The 26,057-nt window shown below is 40.4% G+C and overlaps 1 protein-coding gene across 1 annotated transcript in view; it reads right to left on the reverse strand.

Moving 5' to 3' along the window:
* Nucleotides 1–26,057, reverse strand: part of LOC131225924 (phenylacetaldehyde reductase-like) — a 60,647-nt gene that overhangs the window by 8,668 nt on the left and 25,922 nt on the right. The window contains exons 3-5 of the mRNA XM_058221535.1: nucleotides 22,023–22,214; nucleotides 13,221–13,383; nucleotides 2,889–3,075 (exon numbers count right to left, since the gene is read on the reverse strand). Coding sequence (XP_058077518.1) covers nucleotides 2,889–3,075; nucleotides 13,221–13,383; nucleotides 22,023–22,214 — 542 coding nt within the window. The remainder of the gene's footprint in view (nucleotides 1–2,888; nucleotides 3,076–13,220; nucleotides 13,384–22,022; nucleotides 22,215–26,057) is intronic.

A 26,057-nucleotide genomic window follows, 5' to 3' on the forward strand; every position in this document is an offset into this window, starting at 1 on the left:
AATTGTCCTGCATCAAATTGGTATCAGAGCGGGAGGTCTCGTGTTCGACACTCCTCACCGGGGGTGATTAATGCTGGGGCATTTTCACACCGGGCTTGAGTGGGGTGGCCTGTGAGATGCAAGGGCACACTCGGGGTGGGTGGCCTGTGTGAGGCAGGTGGCTCGTGAGATGCCGGCCCCACCCGTGTGACTTGGGTGGCTCGTGTGAGGTGGTACCCATGTGATTTGGGGCCTACAAGGGGGGTTCAACCGAGGGCCCAACCCATGAGACGCGGGGCCTGGGCAATGAGATAAAGGGATTAATTCGTCATACTCTAAGAGTTCGAGCTTTTAGAGCAAGTGGTTAATGTCCTACTTCAATTTTGGTATCAGAGCTTCTTGCGTTGGGTCGTCTTAGATCGAGTTATCAAGAGTTTAGAGTTTTATTTATTTATTATTATTACTTTTCTAGGGTTTCATGCATAGCATACAGAGTCTAGATCTGAATTTTTCAGACTTGAAAAAAAAAATCTAGGCCTGAATTTTTCCACATTTGCATCATTCTAAAGGTTAGGATCATCGGTGTCCATAGTCTTGTGTCAAAACAATCTCTTAGAGTTGTGTTTTAGGAAACCTAAGTTGAGTCTTATTGTGTATGCCCACTCGAGCCACCTGCCTCACACAGGCCACCCACCCTGAGTGTGCCTTTGCATCTCACAGGCCACCCCACTCGAGCCCGGTGTGAAAATGCCTCAGCATTAATCACCCCCGGTGAGGAGTCTCGAACACGAGACCTCCCGCTCTGATACCAATTTGATGCAGGACAATTAACCACTTGCTCTAAAAGCTCGAACTGTTACGTATGACGAATTAATCCCTTTATCTCATTGCCCAGGCCCCACGTCTCATGCGTTAGGCCCTCAGTCGAACCCCCCTCGTGGGCCCCAAATCACATGGGTACCGCCTCACACGAGCCACCCGAGTCACACGAGTGGGGCCCGCATCTCACGAGCCACCTACCTCACACAGGCCGCCCACCCCGAGTGTGCCCCTGCATCTCACAGGTCACCCCACTCGAGCCCGATGTGAAAACGTCCCCGCATTAATCACCCCCGGTGAGGAGCCTCGAACACGAGACCTCCCGCTCTAACACCAATTTGATGGAGGACAATTAACCACTTGCTCTAAAAGCTCAAACTGTTAGAGTATGGCGAATTAATCCTTTTATCTCATTGCCCAGGCCCCACGTCTCATGGGTTAGGCCCTCGGTCGAACCCCTCTCGTGGGCCCCAAATCACATGGGTACCGCCTTACACGAGCCACCCGAGTCACATGGGTGGGGCCCGCATCTCACGAGGCACCTGCCTCACATAGGCCGCCCACCCCGAGTGTGCCCCTACATCTCACAGGCCACCCCACTCGAGCCCGGTGTGAGAATGCCCCCGTATTAATCACCCCCGGTGAGGAGTCTCGAACACGAGACCTCCCGCTCCGATACCAATTTGATGTAAGACAATTAACCGCTAGCTCTAAAAGCTCGAACTATTAGAGTATGGCGAATTAATCCCTTTATCTCATTGCCCAGGCCCCACGTCTCATGGGTTAGGCCCTCAGTCGAACCCCCCTCGTGGGCCCCAAATCATATGGGTACTGCCTCACCCGACTCACACGGGTGGGGCCCGCATCTCACGAGCCACCTGCCTCACACAGGCCGCCCACCCTGAGTGTGCCCCTGCATCTCACAGGCCACCCCACTCAAGCCCAGTGTGAAAATGCCCCCGCATTAATCACCCCCGGTGAGGAGTCTCGAACACGAAACCTCCCGCTCTGATACCAATTTGATGTAGGACAATTAACCACTTGCTCTAAAAGCTCAAACTATTAGAGTATGGCGAATTAATCCTTTTATCTCATTGCCCAAGCCCCACGTCTCATGAGTTAAGCTCTTGGTCGAACCCCCCTCGTGGGCCCCAAATCACATGGGTACCGCCTCACACGAGCCACCCGAGTCACACGGGTGGGGTCCACATCTCACAAGCCACCTGCCTCACACAGGCCGCCCACCCCGAGTGTGCCCCTGCATCTCACAGGCCACCCCACTCGAGCCTGGTGTGAAAATGCCCCCGCATTAGATAACATCCAAAAGGAAAATCCTAAATTCATATGAAACATGACTAAACCATTGTGAAATAAATATCCAAATTACTAAACTACTTGCAAATCTCTACTTACTTTACGATGGCATATTTATCCATGAAACATAATGAAATTAGCTAACATATACTTTTTACAATGCATGAATCCATTTCATGGAACTAAGAAATGAGAGAATGCATGCTATGAGCCCATGACACAAACACTAGCTTGTAACATTCTTTATTTATAACTACCTTAAGAGTTTTGCTAAGCACGTGTGCAATAAAGCTTGTTTATATGCCACACATGTGCCAGCATGACACATAGGTGCGAGATCTAATCCATCCATCAGGTTGGTCCACCCTCGTACATGTTTTTCCAAAAATAAAATCTAGTCCAGTCAGCATGTGGCCCCAACATTGGAAACCAGCATATGCGTTAGAAAACTTCAGCCAAGTTTTTCAGAGCCGTACATTTTTTTTGCATACTGTGGCCCACCTGACCAGTGGATCAACCTGATTCTTGGGCTAGAACATTATTACAGTGGTGCCCTTCAGATAGATGGATTGGATATCAGACCTATTGTCCCATTCTAGCACGTGGCATGTTCATGAGCTTTATTGCACATAAGTGCGGACGTGGAAAAGATCACTACCCTAATGTACAACGAGTTTAGAGAAAAAGTGCGATGTATCCCAGATAATGGAATGCATTCCTCACATAGAATCCCAGGAAATATTGGAAATGAATTGCTAATGGAAACACAATCTTACTTTTCAGGAAGTGGGATAGCAGGGAAATGATCGCATAAGATCTTCACAATCTCCGAATAGTGGGCAACTCTCTCAACTAGACAATATCTTCCACTTGCTGTAGGAACCTCAAATGCCAGAATATGTGCTTCAGCAACATCTTTAACATGAACCCATCCAAGGGTTGCATTACCAAACGTAGGACTTCCTGCACGGCATCAAAACTCAGACTATTACATCACAAAAACTCCATAGATCAAACTGAGACATGAGGAATTTTTCATCTTATTTTCCGATGATCGAAGGAACATTTTTTTAATGACGTTTTCAATTCCGACAGGTATGAAATATGAGGCTTGATACTGAATGCTATCTTGAGACCACTGATGCACCATAGAGCTCAAATTATACACATTATTACAATATCAATGTTACAAATCAGAGAAAGGCACTAAAATTCTGAAACATCGAATCTCACCATTGATTTTTAGCGCTGGATGCTAAAGTATAGTGGTAAAAAAATCACAACTAAACATCAGTTTGACAAAAACATGCTGGAAGCAGATGCATAAATGCATCCTACTTTGAACTTATGGATGAAGTTGAATCCTTAAGTCTTAAACTTTTATCAAGAAAGGTTAATGACAAATAAATTAAGGAAAGAAAACCGAATTATCACTATCCAAGATCAAACAGGGAAGTGAGGCGCATAGTGACAAATCTCGTTCTTGGCAATTTCTCGGCACAAGGAATTTCTTAGATCTTCAAATTATGACATTTTTTCTTGCAATATTATCACGAAAATCTCGCTGAAAATAAAATATTTAAAAATATTTATTATAAATTACTAAATTTTTTTAAATTTTTTTAAATTTTTTTAAATATAAAAGTATAAACTGAATTATTTAACTTTTAAATAATTTTTCCGTCAAAATCGTGATAATTTCATGATAATTTCGCAATAGTTTTGCAATAAAAAATTGTGAAAATTAAAAACTTCCAAGATTTCAAAAAACACGCAATATTATTGCAATAATACCATTTAATCAAAATTCTGTGTTAATATTATGATATTTGTCAAAGTGATGAGGCCCACTTTGACCTTTTAGGATGCAGTGGGATTTATGTGAGGCCCACCTCATCTGATGCAGGACCGATGCATGAACCAGTGTTCGAAATATCAGTATCGCGCAATGTATCACAACCTTAGGATACAGATACGTATCGGTTATCACACGGGATATATCGTTTGTATCGCGTAATTTATCGCATTTTTTGGGAAACATGGGGAAACATCGGCAAAATGGTTGAATTTTTTTATGAAACTTCAGGGATTATTAAAAAAGACCTTAATACACACTTTTAAATCATAAAATCTCCAAAAAAAAAAAGTGCACATAATAATTTTCCTTTGTATAGGGTCCTAAGTTATGCGTTATTTGATTGAACTAAGATAACTATATTCAAATGTGATACATAACATTTATAAATGTATAAAGATATGTATGAAAACATAACCAATGCATTCAAAAGCAAAAGATATAGTAGAAATTAGAAAACATACCTATCAATGATGTGTGTATTCAATATCTACCCCGTCCATCCGTTTTTTCATATCATTTTAGGACATTATCTAAAAAATGAAGCAGATCCACTAATGAGGGGGACCATACCATAAGAAACAATGGTGATTGACCATTAGTGGGCCACAAGAGTTATAGATCAAGCTAATAATTGTTTTTTCCCTACATTCAAACTTATGTGGACTACGCAAGTGAAAACAATTGGAATTGGAGCCGCAAAAGGCTTTGATCAATTAATGCTACCGTCGAAAACAATAGGGCCCACCACGATGCATGCACGACATATCCGCATCGTCCATTTATTTTGCAACCTGATTTTATGGGTTGGGCTAAAAAATGAGACAGATACAAATTTTAGGTAGATGTGGACCACTCCACATAAAATAGTGGTTACTGACCATTAAAAATTGTGGGCCACAAATATTTTTTTGGATCAAGCTGATATTTGTTTTTTCCTTTCATCCAAGTCTATGTGAACTTATCAACGGGTTGGATGGTCACAGTGGGCGTTAGAAAGTTTTCAATGGTGGGCATGGGCCAAAAAATAAGGCAGATCCAAATCTAAGGTGGACCACGCCACACAAAATAGAGGTCATCGAATGACCAACATTAAGCTTTTTTGGAGCTACAAATTTTTTGGATCAAGTTAATATTTATGTTTTCCCATCCAGGTTTGTCAAACGTTATGAACGGATTGGATGGCAAATAAACACCACGGTGGGCCCTAAGAAGCTTCAATGATGGACATCATTGCCACCACGGTTTCTATGGTGTGGTACACTTGAGCCTTACATCTGTCTCCTTGGGCTCATGCCCTAAAATAACATATGAAAATGAATGGACGGTGTGGATTGGCTGGTGTACCACGCACCAGTGACCTGGCTAGTGGTACGTTTCGTGCGAAGATGAGCGCTGATGCTCGTCGAGCTCCAGTTATACAAATAGTTCAAAAAGGAACAAAGTTACATAGGCTCCACAATAATGTATTTATTATATCCACACCGTTCATCAATTTGGAGAGATCATTTTAGATCACGAGCTCAAAAATGAGTCATATCCAAAGCTCAAGTGGACCACACCACAAATATCAGTGGGATAATGATTCTCATCGTAAAAACATTCGTAGGGGCCACCGTAATGTTTATTTTCCATCCAACCTGTTCATGAGGTCACACAGACCTGGATGAAGATGAAAAACAATTATCCCTCATGATGGGACCCACTGACGTCAACACATCATCCAGGTCGGTGGTGTGCAGTACACCAGCCCATCCACATCCCGTAATAAGGGCTCGGAGCCCTTTTTTTTTTAAGGAGAAAGGGTTCCGGCGTTCCGGAACCCTAAAATCTCTACCAAATCTATCATTTGGCCGACGTTTTCTTCGGATTTCGCCGAGAATTTCTCTGGATTTCGCGATTTCTCTGAATTTCGACGGATTTCGCCCAAATCTCTCCCAAATCAGAGATTTTGTTGATGCGATTCGAATGGCCCTTCAAATGCAGCTTTCGATTAGGGCGACCTCCTCTACAGGTACCGAAATCTACTTGTTGAAAGTTTTTCTCTTTTTTTTTTCCGTTTTTTTCAAATAATGATGCTGTACCAATATCCCGGATTTGTAGTATCGTTGATATCGCATGATATCGAATGATATTTGGTGATATTATGCGATATTTATCAATATATCAATCCTTATAAAGTATTTTGCAAATTTTTTCAATTTTTTAGTATCTTTCGAAGGGTTTCGTATCGCTGGACTGCAATACCGATAATATCGGCCGATATTTCGAACACTGGCACGAACTAAGTAACATGAGAGATCAAATAACCGAATTAAAATATTTAACAAAAAAAACACAAACATTGCTATATTCATCACAAATATCATGAAAATCAAAAGAAAATCATGCATAATCCTGACCTAAGCTACCAACATCGTAATACAAGATCATTAAATAAAAAGAAACTAGGATCTAATGGATGTAGGGACATCCAATTAGCATAGAGTATAGTCTATTTCGAAATAGGAAACCTAATACAACATAGGGTGAAAATTAGAGTTTAGATAATTTGAGAAGGTAGGAAAATTGAGAATTTTAGGATTAAGGTTAGGGTTTCGGGGATGGAAGAAAGGGGTTTTGATATAATGATCATGGGAAACCAAAAGGGGCAGGTGGGATTCACACATGTGGCCGTACGGTCACACGTGTGACATGGGATGATGGGTTTAGATCAGTTAGGATTTGGATTGTGGATGGGTATGGGAAAGTTGGGTTTGGGAGAATTAAGAACCTGAATAAAATAATTAAACGAGGAAGAAAAGAGAAGGTGTGGGGATAGATGGAGACCCCGCACCTCCGTTGATGAAGATTAGCTTCGCACTAATTTTGCTTCCAAATCGCATGGAAGTATCTTCAAATCACATGAAGATGGGAGAAGAAAGCAAGAGCTTTTCTCTTCTCTGTTTTTTAATCACAAAATCCAATAGGGTTGGAACTACACCCCCCCATGTGCTTTTATTATTAAAAATTCGGAATTAAAAATTCAGCATAATTACAATTATGCCACTCACTTAAGTGAAGTGGCTCATCGTCTAAAATAAGAAAACTAAAACATTTATTATCAATCTCAACCATCAAATAAATCCTAAAAATAACAAAAAAAATATAAAGAAGAAAGATCAGAGTCCAAGGGGTCCGATGGCCTGATCGACAAGATTCAATGGCCGAATCGACACGAAATAGAAATCTTATGACAAAAATGATCTCCTAAGCAACCCACATGCATCATCCCAAGGTGAGGTCTTCCTGATGCACGTCCAATGCATGTGGGGTCTTTAAAATGGCCTTCTGGAACTCATCTCCCATCCACAAATAAAGTTGCACTAATGTGGATGGTCGTCTTCGTCTTTTAGTACACCTGAGTAGGTCCTCTGATGTCCCCATCATCATCTTTTTTTCTTTTTTTTACTTTTCTTCTTCTTCTTCTTTTAGGCAAAGCTGGGCTTGAACCCAAGACAATGTTAAAACACACCCGTCTACCACTGAGCTATGGGTTCAAACCACTTCTTGCCATCATACAAACTTCATGGACAGTGATATGGTGTAGAAATATCATGAAGTGTTTATAAGTTGGCTATTAAAATGTAGGAACTTCCGGATCTTCCAGAATAATGTAGTAACTTTCTGATACATGATAATTTGCATATGCTACAAGCTGCATAGACTATGCTACATGCTATGGAGCTCAAATAATTATTGTTTTCAATGCTTTTAGTAAAAATATTGTAAGTAACAATGCTAAATCAATTTTGATGCTCTTTATTTCCCTTTACACTTAACCATTACCCTTTCCTATTACTTTAGGTTGCGTTTGGTGCAAGGTATTCCAAATGGTTACCAATGGTAACCATTATGCGTTACGTGGTCGTAACGGCCGTTATGGAAAACTTGACCCATATCAGCCCCATAACAGTCCCATAACGGACCGTTACAAGGCGGAATAGGTTTTTACAAAAAAAAAAAAAAAAAAAAAAACATAATGGACATCACAGCCACCGTTACCATTATAGAATACCTTGGTTTAGTTGCACCAAATATCATTAAATTTCATTATTAATCAGTCTAATTTGGTGCAATAAATCATGATATTGGTGCAAGTGCAACCAAGCGCAACTTTGTTTAAAAATCTAGAAGTAGCATGTAGTGTAACACCTCACGCTTTAGAGGGGTGAACATTGCGCTACATGCAATTCGCTATTTAAAACACTAGCGTGGACAATATAAATATTAAGCAGTTGCCATGAATGTGAAGCAATTGAGCACAACGATGTAAAATGTAGCCAGGTGTAGAAGATCCCTATTCCTACAACTTGAAAAATAAATAAATAAAGAAATAAAGTAGAGAAGGAATCATACTAGGGAATGGATTGACAAATTGGTGAAAACATCAACTAGCAAGAATAAACCAGCAAGACTCCCAAGAAAACTCAACATAGGTACTTCTTTTAGGCCATATTTAGAAAGCATGGATTCCGTGCCAAACAATGGACAAGGAAAAGGGTTTCCTCTGATGTGACAATTTGTGTTATTTGGATAGCAAAGAAAAAGGTGAATTCAACCAAACTATCATTACCCTTTTCCATATTTTGGACTCTTTGGCACAAGAAATTGGGTGAGTTTTGTGAGAGGAATATAAGGTTTCTTTTCTTCTTCTTTTTTTCTTTTCTTTTTTCTTTTGAAAGGCAAGGAATATGATATTTCCGCTTGCCATCCAAATAAGAACTCAAGATTTCTTAGGCCTTCCTTTGTGTATTAGGAAGCTGAAAAAAGCATTTATGGGACATGGTGATTGAAAGATTCAAAAGGAAGTTACAAGTTGGAAGAGTAGGCATTTGTCCTTGGAGGGTAGAATTGTCTTCATCAAAGAGGTGTTATCGAATTTTCTATTATATTTTTTGTCTCTATTCAAATGTTCAAAGGGGGTGCTCAACAAATTGGAGAAACTTAAAAGGGATTTTTTGTGGCAAAGCAGGGAGGCGAAAGAGGAAAAGGGAGTGGAGATTTGCAAATTGGGTTTTATGAATGAGGCTCCTTTGTTTCAAGCCCTCCCTAGGCTTAAGGCAAGGAGATCCCCTTTTCCCCTATTTGGTGGTTGTCATCGAAGAGGTGCAAGTTCTATGCTTCGTAGAGGTGTGCAAAACAAGCTTTTTAACGGGTTTAAGGTTACAAATGGTGTGGAGCAAATAAGCCATCTTCAATATATGGATGACACGTTACTATTTTGCTAGGTGGACTCGACCGCAACTGAAAATCTTTGAAAGTTAACTTTTTGGTTTTGAAGCTGTCTCCAGCTTGAATATTTACGTTTCTAAATCTGAGATGCTAGGTATTCATGTTGATAAAGAAGATCTTAGCTGCCTTGCTAATATTTTTGGATGCAAGACTGGTTCTTTCCCCTCCACATACTTAGGGTTGCCCCTTTGCATTAGGAAGCCAGCCAAGCATCTTTGGGACAGGGTGATTGAGAGGATCGAAAAGAACCTTGCTTGTTAGAAGCGGCAATAATTATCAATGGGTGGTCGCCTAACACTCATTAAGGCGGCTTTTTCAAACATGCATGTTTATTGTCGCTATTCAAATGTCCCACCTTCTCAAATGGGGGGGGGGGGAAGCTAGATCCTTTTGGAGAGATGATAGCGGTTAAATATGGCACCCAAGCAAGCAGTTGGTTCATGAAGACGTTATCTCTGTACTGGGCTTTGGCTATTTGGAAAGCAATTGCATGTACAAAGCATTTGATCCATAGGGGGATTTCCTTTGCACTTGGCAATGGATGTTGGATTCATTTCTATATTGATAGTTGGTACAGCAATCTCACACTTTAGGACCAATTTCCTAGGATGGCCTAGCTCCTAATCACTTTGTTAGTGGTGAAATGTTTCTCCATCATTGGGAGCTTAGTGGTGTGGGTGCCGCCTTGCCGTAGAAACATGTCGGAGGACGAGATTGTAGAGTTTTCCGGGTTATTAGACGTTCTTAGCAAGGTTTCGTTCGTCAATCACCTTGATGACTCGATGGTTTGGTCAAGAAACCACTCCGGGAAGTTCTTGGTTAAATCGTTGTTCATTTTGATGTCAAAGTCACCAACTCAATCTAGTCCTCCTCACCCATTTCATCATTGGTTCTATGGTGCTCCTCCTCAAGTCGCGACATTTGTGTGGCTCATGAATCGGAAGAGATTTTTAATGATTGACAACCTCTAGAGAAGAGCATTGATTCTTCCTCATATTTGCTTGATGTATATGAATGATGAGGAATCAATTAACCACCTCGTTATTCACTGTCCTTTGTGTGAAGAGTTTGAAGCCATTTTCTTTCCTTGAATCACATAGCATGGGTGATGCCGAAGTATGTGGAGGATTTTCTTTGGGCTTGGCATGGAGGAGGTGTCAGTAAATTCAGGAAAGCCAGATGGAGATTACTCATTATGGCTATCCTTTGGACAATTTGGGAAACTAGATATGGGCATTGTTTCAGGAATGCTTGCAAAGGAGTTGAAGAGATGATTAAGAAGATCCATAGGCTTGTTGAGGGTTGCTTGTATATGTAAAGGTTGCTACGGCTAGCCCCCTTGTTTGAGTTTTTTGTGTTTTGGGTTGTATTCTTTTCTCGCAATTGCGAGCTTCAAATAAAGTGGTCATCATCTCTCTCAAAAAAACAAAATGAGGCTCTTAAAGGGGTAATGGGTTTGGAGATTTGGGTCGAAGGAGGGGAGTTTATGGAAGGAGGTTATAGTTAGCAGCATGGTGTGTTGTAAAGGCCATTACATAAAGGTAATACTGGCAATCGTTACACGTTACGGGTCATAATGGCCGTAACAACCGTTATGGAAAAAAAAAATGACCCATAGGGAATAGTCTTGCCTCAAAATGGGGCGGGGACACCCTTACATGATAAGAAAAAAAAAATGAGAGGACTCGTAACCGCCGTTAACGGCACGTTTACGTCCCCTATAAAGGCCATAACAGCCCTGTAGTGGTTTGTTACGGGGCTGATAAAGGTAACAGTGCTGGCCGTTACGGCCACCGTTACCCTCGCGGAACACCTTGGTTAGCAGTGTTGTTAAAATCTTACGATTTATGATTTACGATTTATAATTTGAGTCAAATCTTAAGCAAAACTACTAGAATCCCACCTTTGAATCCCTTTTTTATATGAATCCTACGATTTATGATTCAGATTATACTTGTTTTCTTCTATTTTAAGCTTCATTCAGTTTTCATTTTATGTTTTTAAATTGGTGAGGTCTTCAAGAATCATTTCCAAAATAAAACCTTCAAAAAAAAAAAGAAAAAAAGAAGAATAGTTTAGAGAAGGTAAATTATTTTATTTTGTTCTTTATAAGAGCCTAAATGAAATATATTCTCTTCAATGTTAAATCGTAGGGCTGTTCTTAATGATCTCTTACTTCTTAACTGGTCAAAACACCAAATTGATGTATGACTTATCTGGAATGCTTTTATGGATGGTTACGATAATGTTATGTGGAATGATGGTTAGAAATCAAAATATCTTTTTTTTGTCAGTCTATGGAATCAAATGCCACTTTTCCAATGTGATTCTACATTCAAGAAAGGTAACAAGAACATAAATTATTAAAGGATGCTCATATGTTTTTTAAGGAAAAGAATTAAAAAAGAAGGAAAGACAAGAATCATTTAATTTTTAAGTAATATCATGTCATTAAAGTTTTAATTTTTTCCAATTTATTTATATTTTCGTATTTAGAAAAAATCTAATGATTTACGAGACGATTCAACCCCTATTACAATTTGCAATACGATAACGATTTTGACAACATTGGTAGTTAAGAAGAATGAGTTGGAGCGGGAGGGTTGGTAGCCTAAAAGTGACTCTTTGTATAAAGCATCGGGAGTTTGGAGAGCTATCATGAGGTTAAAAGATGTGGTCCTAAGAGGGGTGGGTGTCGGTCCAAGAGTGAGATTTTGGAAAGATGCATTGCTTGGTGATTGGAAATTGCAAGCCAATATCCAAGACTAGCTCAAGTGGTTGCGGATGCTGATATATCAGTTAATTGTTGTTTCTCACCCCATGAGGCTGGTAGGGTTTGGACTCCTTCATGTTGAAGGGGTCTCCATGAGGAATTTGTAGAATCGTTGGCTCCATTAAATCAATTGTCAGGGGTTTCTCTTCAAAGGAGGTTGATTCGGTGCCGTTGGTTAGAGACGAAGTCGGGGAAGTTCTCGGTGAAATCTCTCCACTCTATGATCTCAGGCGGCTCTAGCATAGGTGACAAAGCGCATACTTTTTTTTTACTTTGGTCCTATGGTGCCCCCTCAAAGGTGGGAGACCTTCGTTTGGTTAGTGGGTTGGAATGGGGTGTTGCCGATTGATAATTTGAGGAAGAGGGCCGTACAATTATCAATGCATGTCCTTTATGCAAACAAAATGTGTCGGTGAGGCATCTCTTTATGTTTTTAAAGAAGAGTCATGTCTTTATGCATTGCCCATTCTCAAGAAAAGTATGGGACAGATTGTTTGGGCTCTTCGGTGTTTATTGGGTTTTGCCGAGGTCAATTGAAGATTTTATTTTTTTTTTAGGCAATGTCATGGAGGTGATCATGGTAAATTGGGTGTAGAGATGTGGAGGTTCTCTTCTAGCCGGGCTTTGGACTTTATGGTCGGAAATGTACAATAGATGCTTTCAGGACATTTTCGGTAATCCAAGGGGAGTTTTTCTTAGAGCAAAATAAAATGTAATAGAATGGGTAGCGGCCTCTTCTAGTGTGGAGGCTTTTAGTTAAGCTGGCTTTACCATGGGCTGGATCATTTTAGTTTCTTTTCTTTTCTTTTACTTTCTGTTGTATTCTTTCGGCTTTGCCGCTTTCATTAATAAATTGTCATCCTCAAAAATAAAAATAAAAAATTGGATTCTATGTTTCAATAATTCTCATGGAAATCATCCTTGCCTAATTTTTTTTTCCTTGGATTCCACGTATCCAAACATGCCCTTAGATAGGTTGAAATGATAAATTCTTAACACTAAAAAACCATCCCCTTCCAAATCCATGTTCCTAAGTAAACAACACATAACCCACAATTTACATTTCTTTTCTTTCCACTTAATAATCTTTCTTGGGACCCAAGGGTTGTCTAGTGGGGTATCTTTACTCGTTAAGAAGCAAAAAAGCATGATCTTCATTTAGAAGGATAATACATACACATTAACTTAAATGATAACAAAAACTACCATTTATGAAGTTCAGAATTGCGGCAGCACTTGTATTAAGGGTTGGCTGCAGAAGAGGACCAATCACCATTGCTGGATTGATCGTGACCATATCAATTCCTTTCTCCTTTGCAAACTTCCAGGCAGCCTCCTCAGCCAAGGTTTTAGAAAGCATATACCATGACTGCATGAAACCAAGAAATTTGTTAAAAGGAAAAGAGGCCCGAGTTATCAAAATGACTAAATAAGGATATATACTGTTTTATGTAGTGTAATCAGTACTGAATATGTCCTTTTACCAACCAAACAAAAATAAATGCAAAAACATTTAAGCTGAAGTGTGATATAACATTGCTATTCAAATTCATTCCAAAAACCAAAGGAAATGTGACCCATATTACATTCATGAGTGAAGATCTAATGTTTATTGTTCCGAAACATTTTGAACAATAAGTTACAGACATGAGTTAGGTTTGGGAAAAAAAAAACATACCGTGAAAGCATATATTAGTTGGATATGTTGCATGAAGACAATTTATAGTTTGTCTAGGCTATTTGCCAAGCTATAGTTCCCAATCCCATTTCTTGTGAGTTGATTAGTTGAAGACGTTACTTTTAGTACAAGACATAGCTGTTATTCCCAGCAACCACCTAGGTGAAAAAGGGAGACCTTATTACACGAGGGTCACCCAAACAAACATGAGTGGCCGCCTACCTCTCCAGAAAATCACATTCCTCCCTCCATCCCCCAAACAACAACATTACAAGATCCTACAAATGGCTACAAATTCAAGCTCGGGTCCGGCCCAACAAATGGCTACAAGTTAACGATTTTTATGGCTCAACTCGAGCCCAAACGCCTCAAGTTCATGAATTTCATGCCTGATCTTTCAAGAATGTCTAGTAATGACCTACAACAAACCTCATTTCCCATGAAAGTGTATCTTTATTGTTCAATGTTGCTGGAGTGACAAAAAACCATGGTACAAATTGATGGGGACATCTCGCGCATACGTGCACGCACGCCGCCACACCTACGCTCTACGCACGGAGTAGGAGGGCCCCACCATTGATCTGTCTCGATGACGACGCCAGGAAGGGCCTCCTATCTAGAAGACGAAGTTTGGTTCAAAAGTAGGCCCGATAGTCAAGAAAAGCCCATCATGGGATCTCATGATCGTGGCCCACTCGTCGGATTGATTTCATATTTTAGGTTTTGTTTATTGTTATTATTTAGAACATTGTGAATGCTTTAGATTTTTCTGTTTGGTTTTTATTTTAGTTTACTTCATCGCCAAGTAATAGGTTGCGCACATGGTGCGAGTTTTGGGGTATAGGATTTTCCCTATAAATAGGCACCCCTTGTAGTTCTTTTGATTCATTGAAGTTAATAAAAAAATTCCTGCTTTATTTTTCTGCTCTCTTCGTGAGTTGTGAAAGAATTCAAAAGTGGGTGCGAAGCCCTCCCTTTTCGAAAGGCTAAATACCGTGATGCGAAGCCACATCGATCCCGATTCACCCCCATCCTCCATCATCTTTTTTTCCATCTTCCCCCACCATCCGTACTTCGAATTCGTCCTTTTGTTGCATTAGATTTCTTCATTACAGCAGGTTTTCAGATTTCGGCCCACAGGCGAGCTGAAACTTCGGCGGAACACCACGCACAAACCGTACATCGGATCGAGAGATTTGGGGGTTTTGGAGACCATCCCTGGCCGACTAGGGCCAAGGTGGCCTTTTTCTAAATAGTGGGCCCCACACACGTGCGGCCGGGATCACACGCACGTCCATTTGGCCATTGTTGATGTCCACACGCGGGATCGTCTTTTGGCTCAGGTTTTTATCCTCTTTTATCCTTTCATAGCCGTTTTTCATGAATCCTAGCCCTAGATTATGTTTTTCCCAAGTTATTTGCCAATTTTCTTACCCTAGGGTTCCCCGAATTGGAATTTCTGAATCCCTTGGATTAGGGACTAATTACTTTGCATGTGTGGATAATTATTTCTTATCTTTGAGTATTGTTTGGATCATAATTTTTGTTGATTCAGCCCTATCATGTGTAGGCCTGGACCCGCATAGATTCCCTTTAATTGAATGTTTGGACTTTCATGTGGGATATGGAATTTGTGTAATTGTTTCTGAACTAACGTGATCTTAAGCTTGAAATCTCGCATATCATATTTAATTTTCATGTCCTGCATCAAATTTGGTACAAGAGCCTAGGGTTCTTGTAGGGGAATTCACCACATATTTAGGGTTTAGTTTGTTTGAGTCATTCATGCATCCAGTCCATCATATATAGCTGCTAGAAAACCGTAGTCTCTGATATATATATAGCTGAATTTTCGTAACGGTGTGTAGTCTCCTTCATATAGAGTCTCGTAGGGTCATTTAGTTTTTAGACGCATATAGTCGTCATAGAAAGTCCTTAGGTTGAATTAGCCAGTGTATGCCCACACGTACGGGTCATGGTTTTGGCTTGCACCCTACACTAAACATGGAGCAACTGCTAGAGTCAATGAACAAGTTATCCCAGCAAATCGAGTATTTGGGTAAGTGCTATGAACAATATATAGACCATCGCTTTGATCAATTTGATGCGCGCATTACCCAACTAAAGGCCTCCGCCAGGACAAATCCCAGCATTGGGGTAGATGTCCAATCTCAAGCAGGTGGCCAGGAGGATAGACCAATGAATGGAGGTGGACAAGGAATCAGTCATGGGCATGCACCCGTGCACCCACCCCAATAGGGGCATCAAGACCACTATTTTGAGTGGCACAACACGTACGGCCTTGTGGCTAGAGAGATTGCCCCAAAGGCTAGTATAGAGTTACCCACTTAGGCTATTCCGGTAGTAGATAAGTTTCATGATGTCTTTCCTGATGATCTACCAGATAAGTCTCCCCCTAAGAAGGATATAGAGCACACCAAAACATGAGAGACTGTGATACCTACAGCCGAGTTTGCGTTTAATAGTTCTGTCGATAGGTCCACAGGTCTCAGTCCTTATGAAGTCGTTATTGGTTATAAACCTGAGAAACCTATTGATCTTGTCCCTATGTCACTGTCCCATAGGCCGTCAGAGCCTGCAGAGTCTTTTGTGCATCACATTCATTCATGGCATCAAGAAATCAGGCAGAAGATCACTACTAGTAATGAACATTACAAATTTTCTGCAGACCAGCATAAACGTTTTAAAGAATTCAATGTAAGGGACTCTGTGATGGTCCGCATTAGGCCCGAGTGGTATCCTCCGGGGGGCCGTTCGTAAGTTACACGCGCGTAGTGCTAGACCCGTCAAAATTATAAAACGAAACGGTCTCAATGCGTATGTGGCAAATCTTCCACCCTCCATGGGAATTAGTTCCACATTCAATGTGGAGGATCTAGTTGCATTTCAAGGGGCCATTGATGCATTGTCTAGCCTTTCGCCTAACCATCCTGATTCATCAGACCTTTCCATTGATCCATGGCCCCCTCCCGACCCATTTTCCTAGCCTCTACCTCTCATACCTATCCGTCCTGACCCATCTTCTCAGTTACTACGTTCCATATCTACCCCTCCCGACCCATTTTTCCAACCTCTACCTCCCATACCTATCCGTCCTGACCCATTTTCCCAGCCTCTACCTCCCATACCTACCTGTCCTGACCCATCTTCTCAGCTTCTACGTCCTATACCTACCCTTCCCGACCCATTTTCTCAGCCTCTACGTCCCATACCTACCCGTCCTGACCCATTTTCTCAGCCTCTACCTCCCATGTCTATTCTTCCTGACATTTCTTCTCAGTCACTTCCTCCTATACCTAACCTTTACACACCCAGAGAGGAAATAGAGGATATCTTGGACCATTAGATAGTTTTAACGTCGGATGGCAAGTTTCAGAAGTACCTGGTCAAGTGGAAGTCACGCCCAGCTTCAGACAGCACGTGGCTCACTGCGAAGGAGCTTCAAAGACTTGATCTTGACGTCCTGGAGTGGTTCAGGAGTTTTATTTCGCCAATGGCGAAATCTTCACAGCCGAAGAGAATTGATGGGGACATCTCGCGCATACGTGCACGCACGCCGCCTCACCTACGCACATACGCACGGAGTAGGAGGGCCCCACCATCGATCTGTCTCAATGACAACGCCCAGGGAGGGCCTCCTACCTAGAAGACAAAGTTTGGTTCAAAAGTGGGCCCGATAGTCAAGAAAAGCCCATCATGGGATCTCATAATCATGGCCCACTCGTCGGATTGATTTCATATTTTAGGTTTTGTTTATTATTATTATTTAGAACATTGTGAACGCTTTAGATTTCTCTGTTTGGTTTTTATTTTAGTTTGCTTCATCGCCAAGTAATAGGTTGTGCACATGGTGCGAGTTTTGGGGTATAGGATTTTTCCTATAAATAGGCACCCCTTGTAGTTCTTTTGATTCATTGAAGTTAATAAAAAAATTCCTGCTTTATTTTTCTGCTCTCTTCGTGAGTTGTGGAAGAATTTAAAAGTGGGTGCGAAGCCCTCCCTTTTCGAAGGGCTAACTACTGTGGTGCGAAGCCACATCGATCCCGATTCACCCCCATCCTCCATCATCTTTTTTTCCATCTTCCCCCACCATCCGTACTTCGAATTTATCCTTTTGTTGCATCAAATTTCTTCATTACAGTAGGTCTCCAGATTTCGGCCCGCAGGCGAGCTGAAACTTCGGCGGAACACCACGCACAAACCGTACATCGGATCGAGCTGAGATTTGGGGGTTTTGGAGACCATCCCTGGCCGACCAGGGCTAAGGTGGCCTTTTTCTGAATAGTGGGCCCCACACACGTGCGGCCGGGATCACACGCACGTCCGTCTGGCCATTGTTGCTGTCCACACGCGGGATCGTCTTTTGGCTTAGGTTTTTATCCTCTTTTATCCTCTCATAGCCGTTTTTCATGAATCCTAGCCCTAGATTACGTTTTTCCTAAGTTATTTGCCAATTTTCTTACCCTAGGGTTCCCCGAATTGGAATTTCTGAATCCCTTGGATTAGGGACTAATTACTATGCATGCGTGGATGATTATTTCTTATCTTTGAGTATTGTTTGGTTCATAATTTTTGTTGATCCAGCCCTATCATGTGTAGGCCTGGACCCGCATAGATTCCCCTTAATTGAATGTTTGGACTTTCATGTGGGATATGGAATTTGTGTAATTGTTTCTGAACTAACGTGATCTTAAGCCTGAAATCTCGCATATCATATTTAATTTTCATGTCCTGCATCAGAAATTCTTAAACAATGCCTTTGTCATCTAAGTTGTTGGAACTAGTGTTCGAAATATTGGTATCGTGTTACATATCGCACCCTTAGGATACGGATACGTATCAGTTATCGCACGGGATATATCGGTTGTATCGCGAAATGTATCGCTATTGCTGGAAACATGGGAAACATTGAGAAATTGGACAAATTTTTCAATGAAACTTTAGTGATTGTTAAAAAAGACATCTCACACACTTATAAATCAAAACATCATAAAAAAAACAAGTGCACATAATAGGTTTTCTTTGTACTGGGTCCTAATCTATGCGTTGTCTAACTGAATTGATGCAAGTATATTCAAAGTCTATTCATATAATTTATAAATTTAAGAAGGCATATGGACACACAAGCAATACATTCAAAAGCAAAAGAAGTATCCGTAGATCAGGTAACATACATGTTTGATTTTATGTTTGGACACGAAGATTGCAACCGATTTGTGAGAAATTGGGAAAAAAATAAATTTAGTTTTTCAATTTTCCATAGCTCGGCCCACCTCCAAATCTCGAAATCGAAGCTCCCAATCCATAATTTTTCATGTAAAACATGAAAAATCATAGATTTGTAACAATATGACACTAATTTAACTTGATTTACAAAAAAAAAAAGAAGAAGAAGAAGAAGAAGAAGAAGAAGAAGAAGAAAGAAAAAGAAAGAAAGAAAGATAAAAAATCGAAAATGATCACTGGATCGAACATGTGGTATATATCCCACTACTTGTACATTTTGTATCACACAGGTGGGATACAAGATATATCGTGGGATATATCGGCCGATATCGTCCATACTTAAAACATTGATTGGCACTACCTATGCATTTCGTATCGCACAGGTGGGATACAAGATATATCGTGGGATATATTAGCTGATATCGTCGATATTTAAAACACTAGTTGGAACATGCTATTGGTCCCTGCAATTATTGAAATGACATGGCTAAAAACGAGTTGTAGGGAACTTAAAAATATGGCTGAATAATCAGTCCATATGCATCAGAAGACTGACGTCAGATCTTCCTTAAAATTTTGATTCATTAAAAAACAAAAAAAAATAATAATAATAATAATAATCAGACAAACAAATTACAATAAATAGCAAATTTGGTCTCAAATATCTCTACTATTTTACAGATTAAAAAATCTCTATTTTGTCTTTTGTCAAAACTCAACAAATGTTAAGAGTTTATGACTAGAGATGCACACAGAGAAATAATCAATGGCATATTACCCTACAATAATCAGTGCATTTTTAGCACAGTGAAATCTCCTGAATCTTAACTCGATGTTCAATAATCAGTATATTCATTTCCTTATGAAAAAAAAATAATTTAATGTCGTTGAAATCCTCATGAGGATAATAGAGCTGAAGAGGCACAAAGAATTGGATGAAACTAGCATTGGAGAGTTGAAATTTTCAAGAAATCATACAGAACTAATCTCATTTTTTTGCTTAGAGATTGCAAGAAAATGTTTCACGACAACAGTCTCAACACTTAGCAATTTTGGAAGCGAGTGTATTACAGTGGGCCCTGGGAAGGAATTGAAACTATTGTTATTGCCCCAAAGAACCAATCATACTTGACCAAAACAAGCTCTTGAATAATTATAAATAATTCCTTTGACAATACAAGAAGCCAATGGGCTTTATATACAAAGAATAACATGGTCCACAATCAACAAAACACAAGTAGATTATAAGAGAGGAAGGCCACAGTGCCCATTTACTCAGGAAAACTAATGAATTAAGCGTACGCATACAACTAAGTATTTGTGAAACATACTGTGGTAGTTTCATGTGTTTGTGACAATGTTCACAAAAGCACTAATACTTGCCATGCAGACAAGTTGTTTAAGAAGATAAATAGCATAGTCATGTCAGACAACATACTCAGTGTTAAAACTCACTTTGTGACCACATTATAGAGAAAGCCCACGAAACACGCAACGAGTTCCATCTGCCTATGATTAGAAATTCCCATGCAAAATCATAAAAAAGCACACCTACAGCGCATTTATTATAAACAGTAAAAACCTATAATTATGCACCAAATAAGCAATTCTATATTTTTAGTAGCTCCGTGAATTGAGACTGTAATATGATGAGCTATAATCCAGTACGAATTTTAGGGGCTGTTTGTTTTCTTATTTACCTATGTAAATCCCTGCAAATGGGTAATAATTAATTACCAGTGTAATTCCCATGCCATTTTCAATGCACAAAGTGACAGTTTACTTTTTGAACATCAAAAATGAAGGATGCAAATTTCAATGCATAATTCCCACGCCATTTTCAATGCAGACACTGTCAGTTTACTTTTTTAATACTAAAAGCGAAGGGTGCAAATTTCATGTGGGACCCATTGTAATGTATGCAGCTTATCCATGCCGTTCATCTGTTTTGCCCACTGATTTTAGGGCATGAGCCCAAAATTGAGGCAGATCCAAAGCTCAAGTGGACCACACAACAGGAAATAGTGGGAATTAAAGGCCTACCATTAAAAACTTGCTGGGGTCCTCAGAAGTATTGGATCAAGATAATATTTATGTAATCCCTTTATTGTGTGACCTTATGAACAGGTTAGATGACAAATAGACAATCTCGTGGGCCATAGGAAGAAAAAAATAAAATCAATGGTAGACATTTTATGACCATTGTTTCATATGGTGTGGGCCACTTGAGCTTTGGACCAACCTCATTTTTGGGCTCACGCCCTAAAATGTTCCAGTAAAACCGATGGACTCTGTGGATATGTCACATACATCACGATAGGGCCCACAAATTTAAGTCAGCCCTTTTTGGACCGCTTTTCAAGGTGGAAATACTCATTAACTTCCAAACAGCTGTAAAAAGTAATAATGTTATATTTACAGGGTATTTACCTGAGAAATGAAAAATCAAACACCCCCCTAGTACCTTATCACAATGTGAAGATGTGGAGCCCAAGTGAGCCACCTGTGATCAATGAAGGCCTGTTGGATATGAAAAAACCACCTGAACTGAACATGAGCCCAAAATAACCATGAATCGCAAACTTGGGTAATCACAACCATAGAATCAGTATGCAAAATGCATGACAAGTAAAAATGGCATTACTATCCATTTCGCAGACTTTTGAGTGGCTCTAATCAGCCAATCAGGTTACTTTTGGGGCCATGTGCAATCCACAACGAATCCCTTCTATCCAATGGTCTTCTTTAACTGCAAGTGAACCCTGACATATTAATTAGCACTATAATTCCTCTCTCTCCCCCTGCATGCATCCCACACCTACATGTAACCACAGTTTTTTTTCCCTATATCTCTCCTACCCTCTGTCTCTCCTCAAGCGTTGCACGTGCCATACCCCCTAGTATAGTGAACTGTCCTAAGAAACCTACATCATAGAGTACTTAACATCATTCACATTTTAAGGTAGCATCATCTACGGAAATAAGTGATGAAATCTAACAATTATATCATTTTCAAAAGAATTTGCATGATAGCACAGACATGAAAAAGGAAAAGATAAAGCGAAATGAGCTCCAATACAGACCTGTGTCTCTGTACATACTTCTGGATCAGAAAACCAAGTTTCATCAACAACCACATCAGGTGTTCGAGGTTTCCTATTGTATGCAACTGCAGCCATGGAGGATGTCACAACCACCCTTTTAACAGTGGAAGTTTTTGCACAGGAACCAAGAATGTTAAGAGTTCCCTTCACTGCAGGGTCAATTAGTTCAGCCTGAAACATTTGAGTGATAAAAAAAAAAGCTGTTAGCAGTATTATAATAGTCATTCAATATAAACATAATAATAAGATATCACAACTTTAACAAGGGGCAAGCTCCAGTGGTACCAGGTAGATGTGGGGCCCACGTGATGCATGCATAAAATCCAACCAGCACGTCATATGCATTAGTACATGTTACTCCCAAAGCCTTAAATCAGGGCATGGTGTGCCGTAAAGGCCGTTACGGTGGCAATCGCTACACGTTACGGGGTTGTTAAGGCCGTAACAACCATTACGGAAAAAATGAACCGTAAAGGCCGTTACAGCCCCTATAACGGTCCATTACAGGGCAAATATAGGTTTTTCGGATTTTTTTTCAATAATAATAAAAAAGAGGCCATAATGGCCGTTACGGCCCCCGTAACAGTCATTACATCCCGTATCATAAAGGTAACAGTGGTGGCCGTTACGGAATACCTTGAATCAGGGTGATCGGTGAATTAGGTGAGCCACATCACAAGGAATGAGTTGGGAGGGAACGACCACTATTGATTTGCATGGAGGGCTTTGTTAGTATTGTGTGCCCTACAAAGCCAATGTGTTAATCTCAACCATTGATATGATAATCTTGTCTGTAGACCATGATGACCATAAGTCATGTGTGTAAATGTCAATGCCATAACTAGCATGCTGGTATGTCTTCAATTGTACATGTATACGAGTTAATGGAAAGGAATTCCTCTTGTTGTCCTTAGGAACTTGAGATTGGGCACAATAGCCACTAGTGGTGTACATTGTACATTGTATGATATGAGATGTCAAGATGTCTCATTCAGCAGGAGAGGGTAAAGACACCATGATTACCTAATTATAGATTACCTATATGATATCATTCATGCTAGATAAACCTCAGTGTGAATGTGGCTCTTTGGTCCACTCATGTGGATGTTGCATTTGCTTGCTTGGGTAATATCTCAAATAGTGGTTTTTCTTATCAGTCTTATGATAATGTTGCCAGGTATTGTGTGTACAGTGCAACATAACTTCCATGATGATCCAAATACGTGGTTTGCGCATGTTTCGTCCTTGAAGAGCATAAAGTTCTTAAATGAACTTCAGGATGTTTGGTGATTGGAGTAGATCATGGGATTAAATGCACAGTAAATTAGACAACGGTGAAATATGTTGCACAATTTATGTGGCTTCGTGTTGATACATATGTATATCCTTCATGGACTTCCATAAGAGGACATGTCTGCTCCCAACCTTCTATTATGATCCTTGGTATTACTATGATTGAATGAAGTCCTATCCAACATCAATATTCAAGCTTGAGCGAGAAAGATTGGCGTATGAGAAAGATTGGCGTTTTGGGGCAAGTGGGAGTTTGTTAGTATTGTGTGCTTGCAACACCAATGTGTTAATCATAATCATTTCTTTGATGACCATAGGTCCTCAGTGGACATGTCATTAATCCCATAACTAGTATGAGGATATACCTCAAATCATACATTTATACGGGTTAAATGAGAGGGTTTCCTCTTAATGTCCTTAAGAACTTAAGATTGGGCACAACAACCACTAGTCAATGGAGAGTTATGTTCCAATAATTTAGTACCATGTTGTTCCATGATCACGTAGTAGGTTGTAGGACAACTTGTGATAATAGGTTGCTATGATTATTATGTAGTCATCTTATGTAAGAAAACCAATGATGAATCGGATGGAAGGTCTCTATCACTGGGTTTGAGTCGTTTGACGACAAGTCGGTGTGCCTATGCCTTACCTTACATAGGAGTGTGAGTCTGCCATGGGAATAGGCTCCTAGTATTGGACCTATCGGACACTTGCATTTGACGATCAATTCGAGTCACCAAACCAAGAGATCTATCATGCTTGGACTATGATATACTTGTGCATGTACTAGGTTTTAACTAATCCTTGGAGGTGAGGATATGTGGGGAATTCATGCTCCTGATATAATGTGCTTTGGCTCACTTCACTAAGTCAATTGCAATGGCTCATGTGAGTGTTGTTGGGTGCATGCATTAGAATAAGTCCATATGAACCAACAAGGGATCCATTGGTCTCATAGGGACACTCTTATGGCTAAGATTTGGTAGATCGGACCATCCATCAAGTGGTTTTACATTGGTACCAGTACCCCAAAGGTTTTAAATATTTTTCGAGTATTCTCAACAGTCGATCTTTGTTTTAATTGTTAAAAATGTTATCATCATACTTAATGGTAATTGTGATAGTTGAGATCTCATGGTCCATCACTTGATTTGCTTGGGAATTGGATTGATGATGGATGGCCATGTTTAGTGAAGGAATAAAGTCAATTTGGGTACACAATTAGGCAGGATTACAGACTTCAGATGTAGTGGGCATTCCAAAGTCTGTAGGGTGGTGGAGCACTATACTAATGTCTCTCTCTGAAAACTTAACTCCCCCTTACAAATAAGATCCTATCCAAAAAGGGTGAGTACACAAAAGAGAGCCTTCGACACCCATAGTCCCTAGGGAGTCACCATTCAGCGAGAGACAAAGAAAAGTGAGAAAAGAGCAGAGAGAATCCTCTCGCCTTCCCTATATCCACAAGTCCACATATGCGAGGTCCATTGTGTGTGTCTCTGTGCACTCCCGCTCTGGGGTCAGTGTGTTGACTTTCCTCCTCTTCTCATCTAGCATAGATGTAGGAGAGAACCTTCTACTTTAAAGGTATGGTATCAGTGTGTTTGCTTTCCTCCTCTCCTCATCTGGGATAGTGATGCAGGACATGAAAATTAACTATGATACGCAAGATCTCAGGCCTTAGATCAAACTAATTCAGAAACATTCACATAAAATTTCCACATCCCACACAAAATTTCAAACATTCAAGCAAGGGGAATCTGTGCGGGTTCAGGCCTACACATGTTGGGGCTGGATCAATAGAAATTATAAGCCAAACGATACTCAAAGGGAGGTAAAACTCATCCACACATGCACAGTAATCAGTCCTCAATCCAAGAAATTCACCAGTTTCAATTCAGAGAACCCTATGATTAGAAAAGGGGCAAACAAATTGAAAATAATGCAATCTAGGGTTAGGGTTATGGAAAATAGGTATGAGAGAGATAAAATAGACGAAAATTCTGAACCTGGCGACAGTCCACGCGTGCGGACAGCGGGCCAGGCCTGACGCACGTGCGCAGAGGCCTGGCCACACGTGCGAGGGGGCCCCGAATGCGGAAAACGCCTACTTGGCTCTGGTTGGCCAGGGGAGGGCTTCAAAACCTCCGAGTTTCGTGTCGATCGGATGTGCGGTTTGTGCGTGGTGCTCCGCCTAAGTTTCAGCCCTTCTGCAGGGCCAGATTCTGGAAATCGGCTGTATGGAGAAGAACTACTACAAAAGCTGACGGATTCGAAGCGAGGATGGTTGTAGAAGGTAAGAAGAAAGAGTGATAGGAGATGGGGGCGAATCGAGATAGATGTGGCTTTGCACCACGGTAGTTAGCCCTTCGATGAAGGGAGGGTTTCGCACCCAACTGAATCTCCACAACTCAAAATTTTAGAGGAGCAGAAAAATGCAGCAATTTTATTAATCTTCATTGAATAAAAAAGACTACAAGGGGTGCCTATTTATAATAAAACCCTACACCTCAAAACTCGCACCATGTGCGCAACCTATTACTTGGCGACGAAGTAATAAAAAATAACAATAATCAAAGCAATCTAAACCATGCATGATACTCCTAATAACAATAATAAGCAAAACCCAAAGTACTAGATTAATTACAATAGTGGGTCACGATCATGAGAACCCATGGTGGGATTCACATGACTATCGGGTCCACTCCAACAAACCAA

The sequence above is a fragment of the Magnolia sinica genome, chromosome 14 (assembly GCF_029962835.1).
Source record: "Magnolia sinica isolate HGM2019 chromosome 14, MsV1, whole genome shotgun sequence".
NCBI classification, from domain to species: domain Eukaryota; kingdom Viridiplantae; phylum Streptophyta; class Magnoliopsida; order Magnoliales; family Magnoliaceae; genus Magnolia; species Magnolia sinica.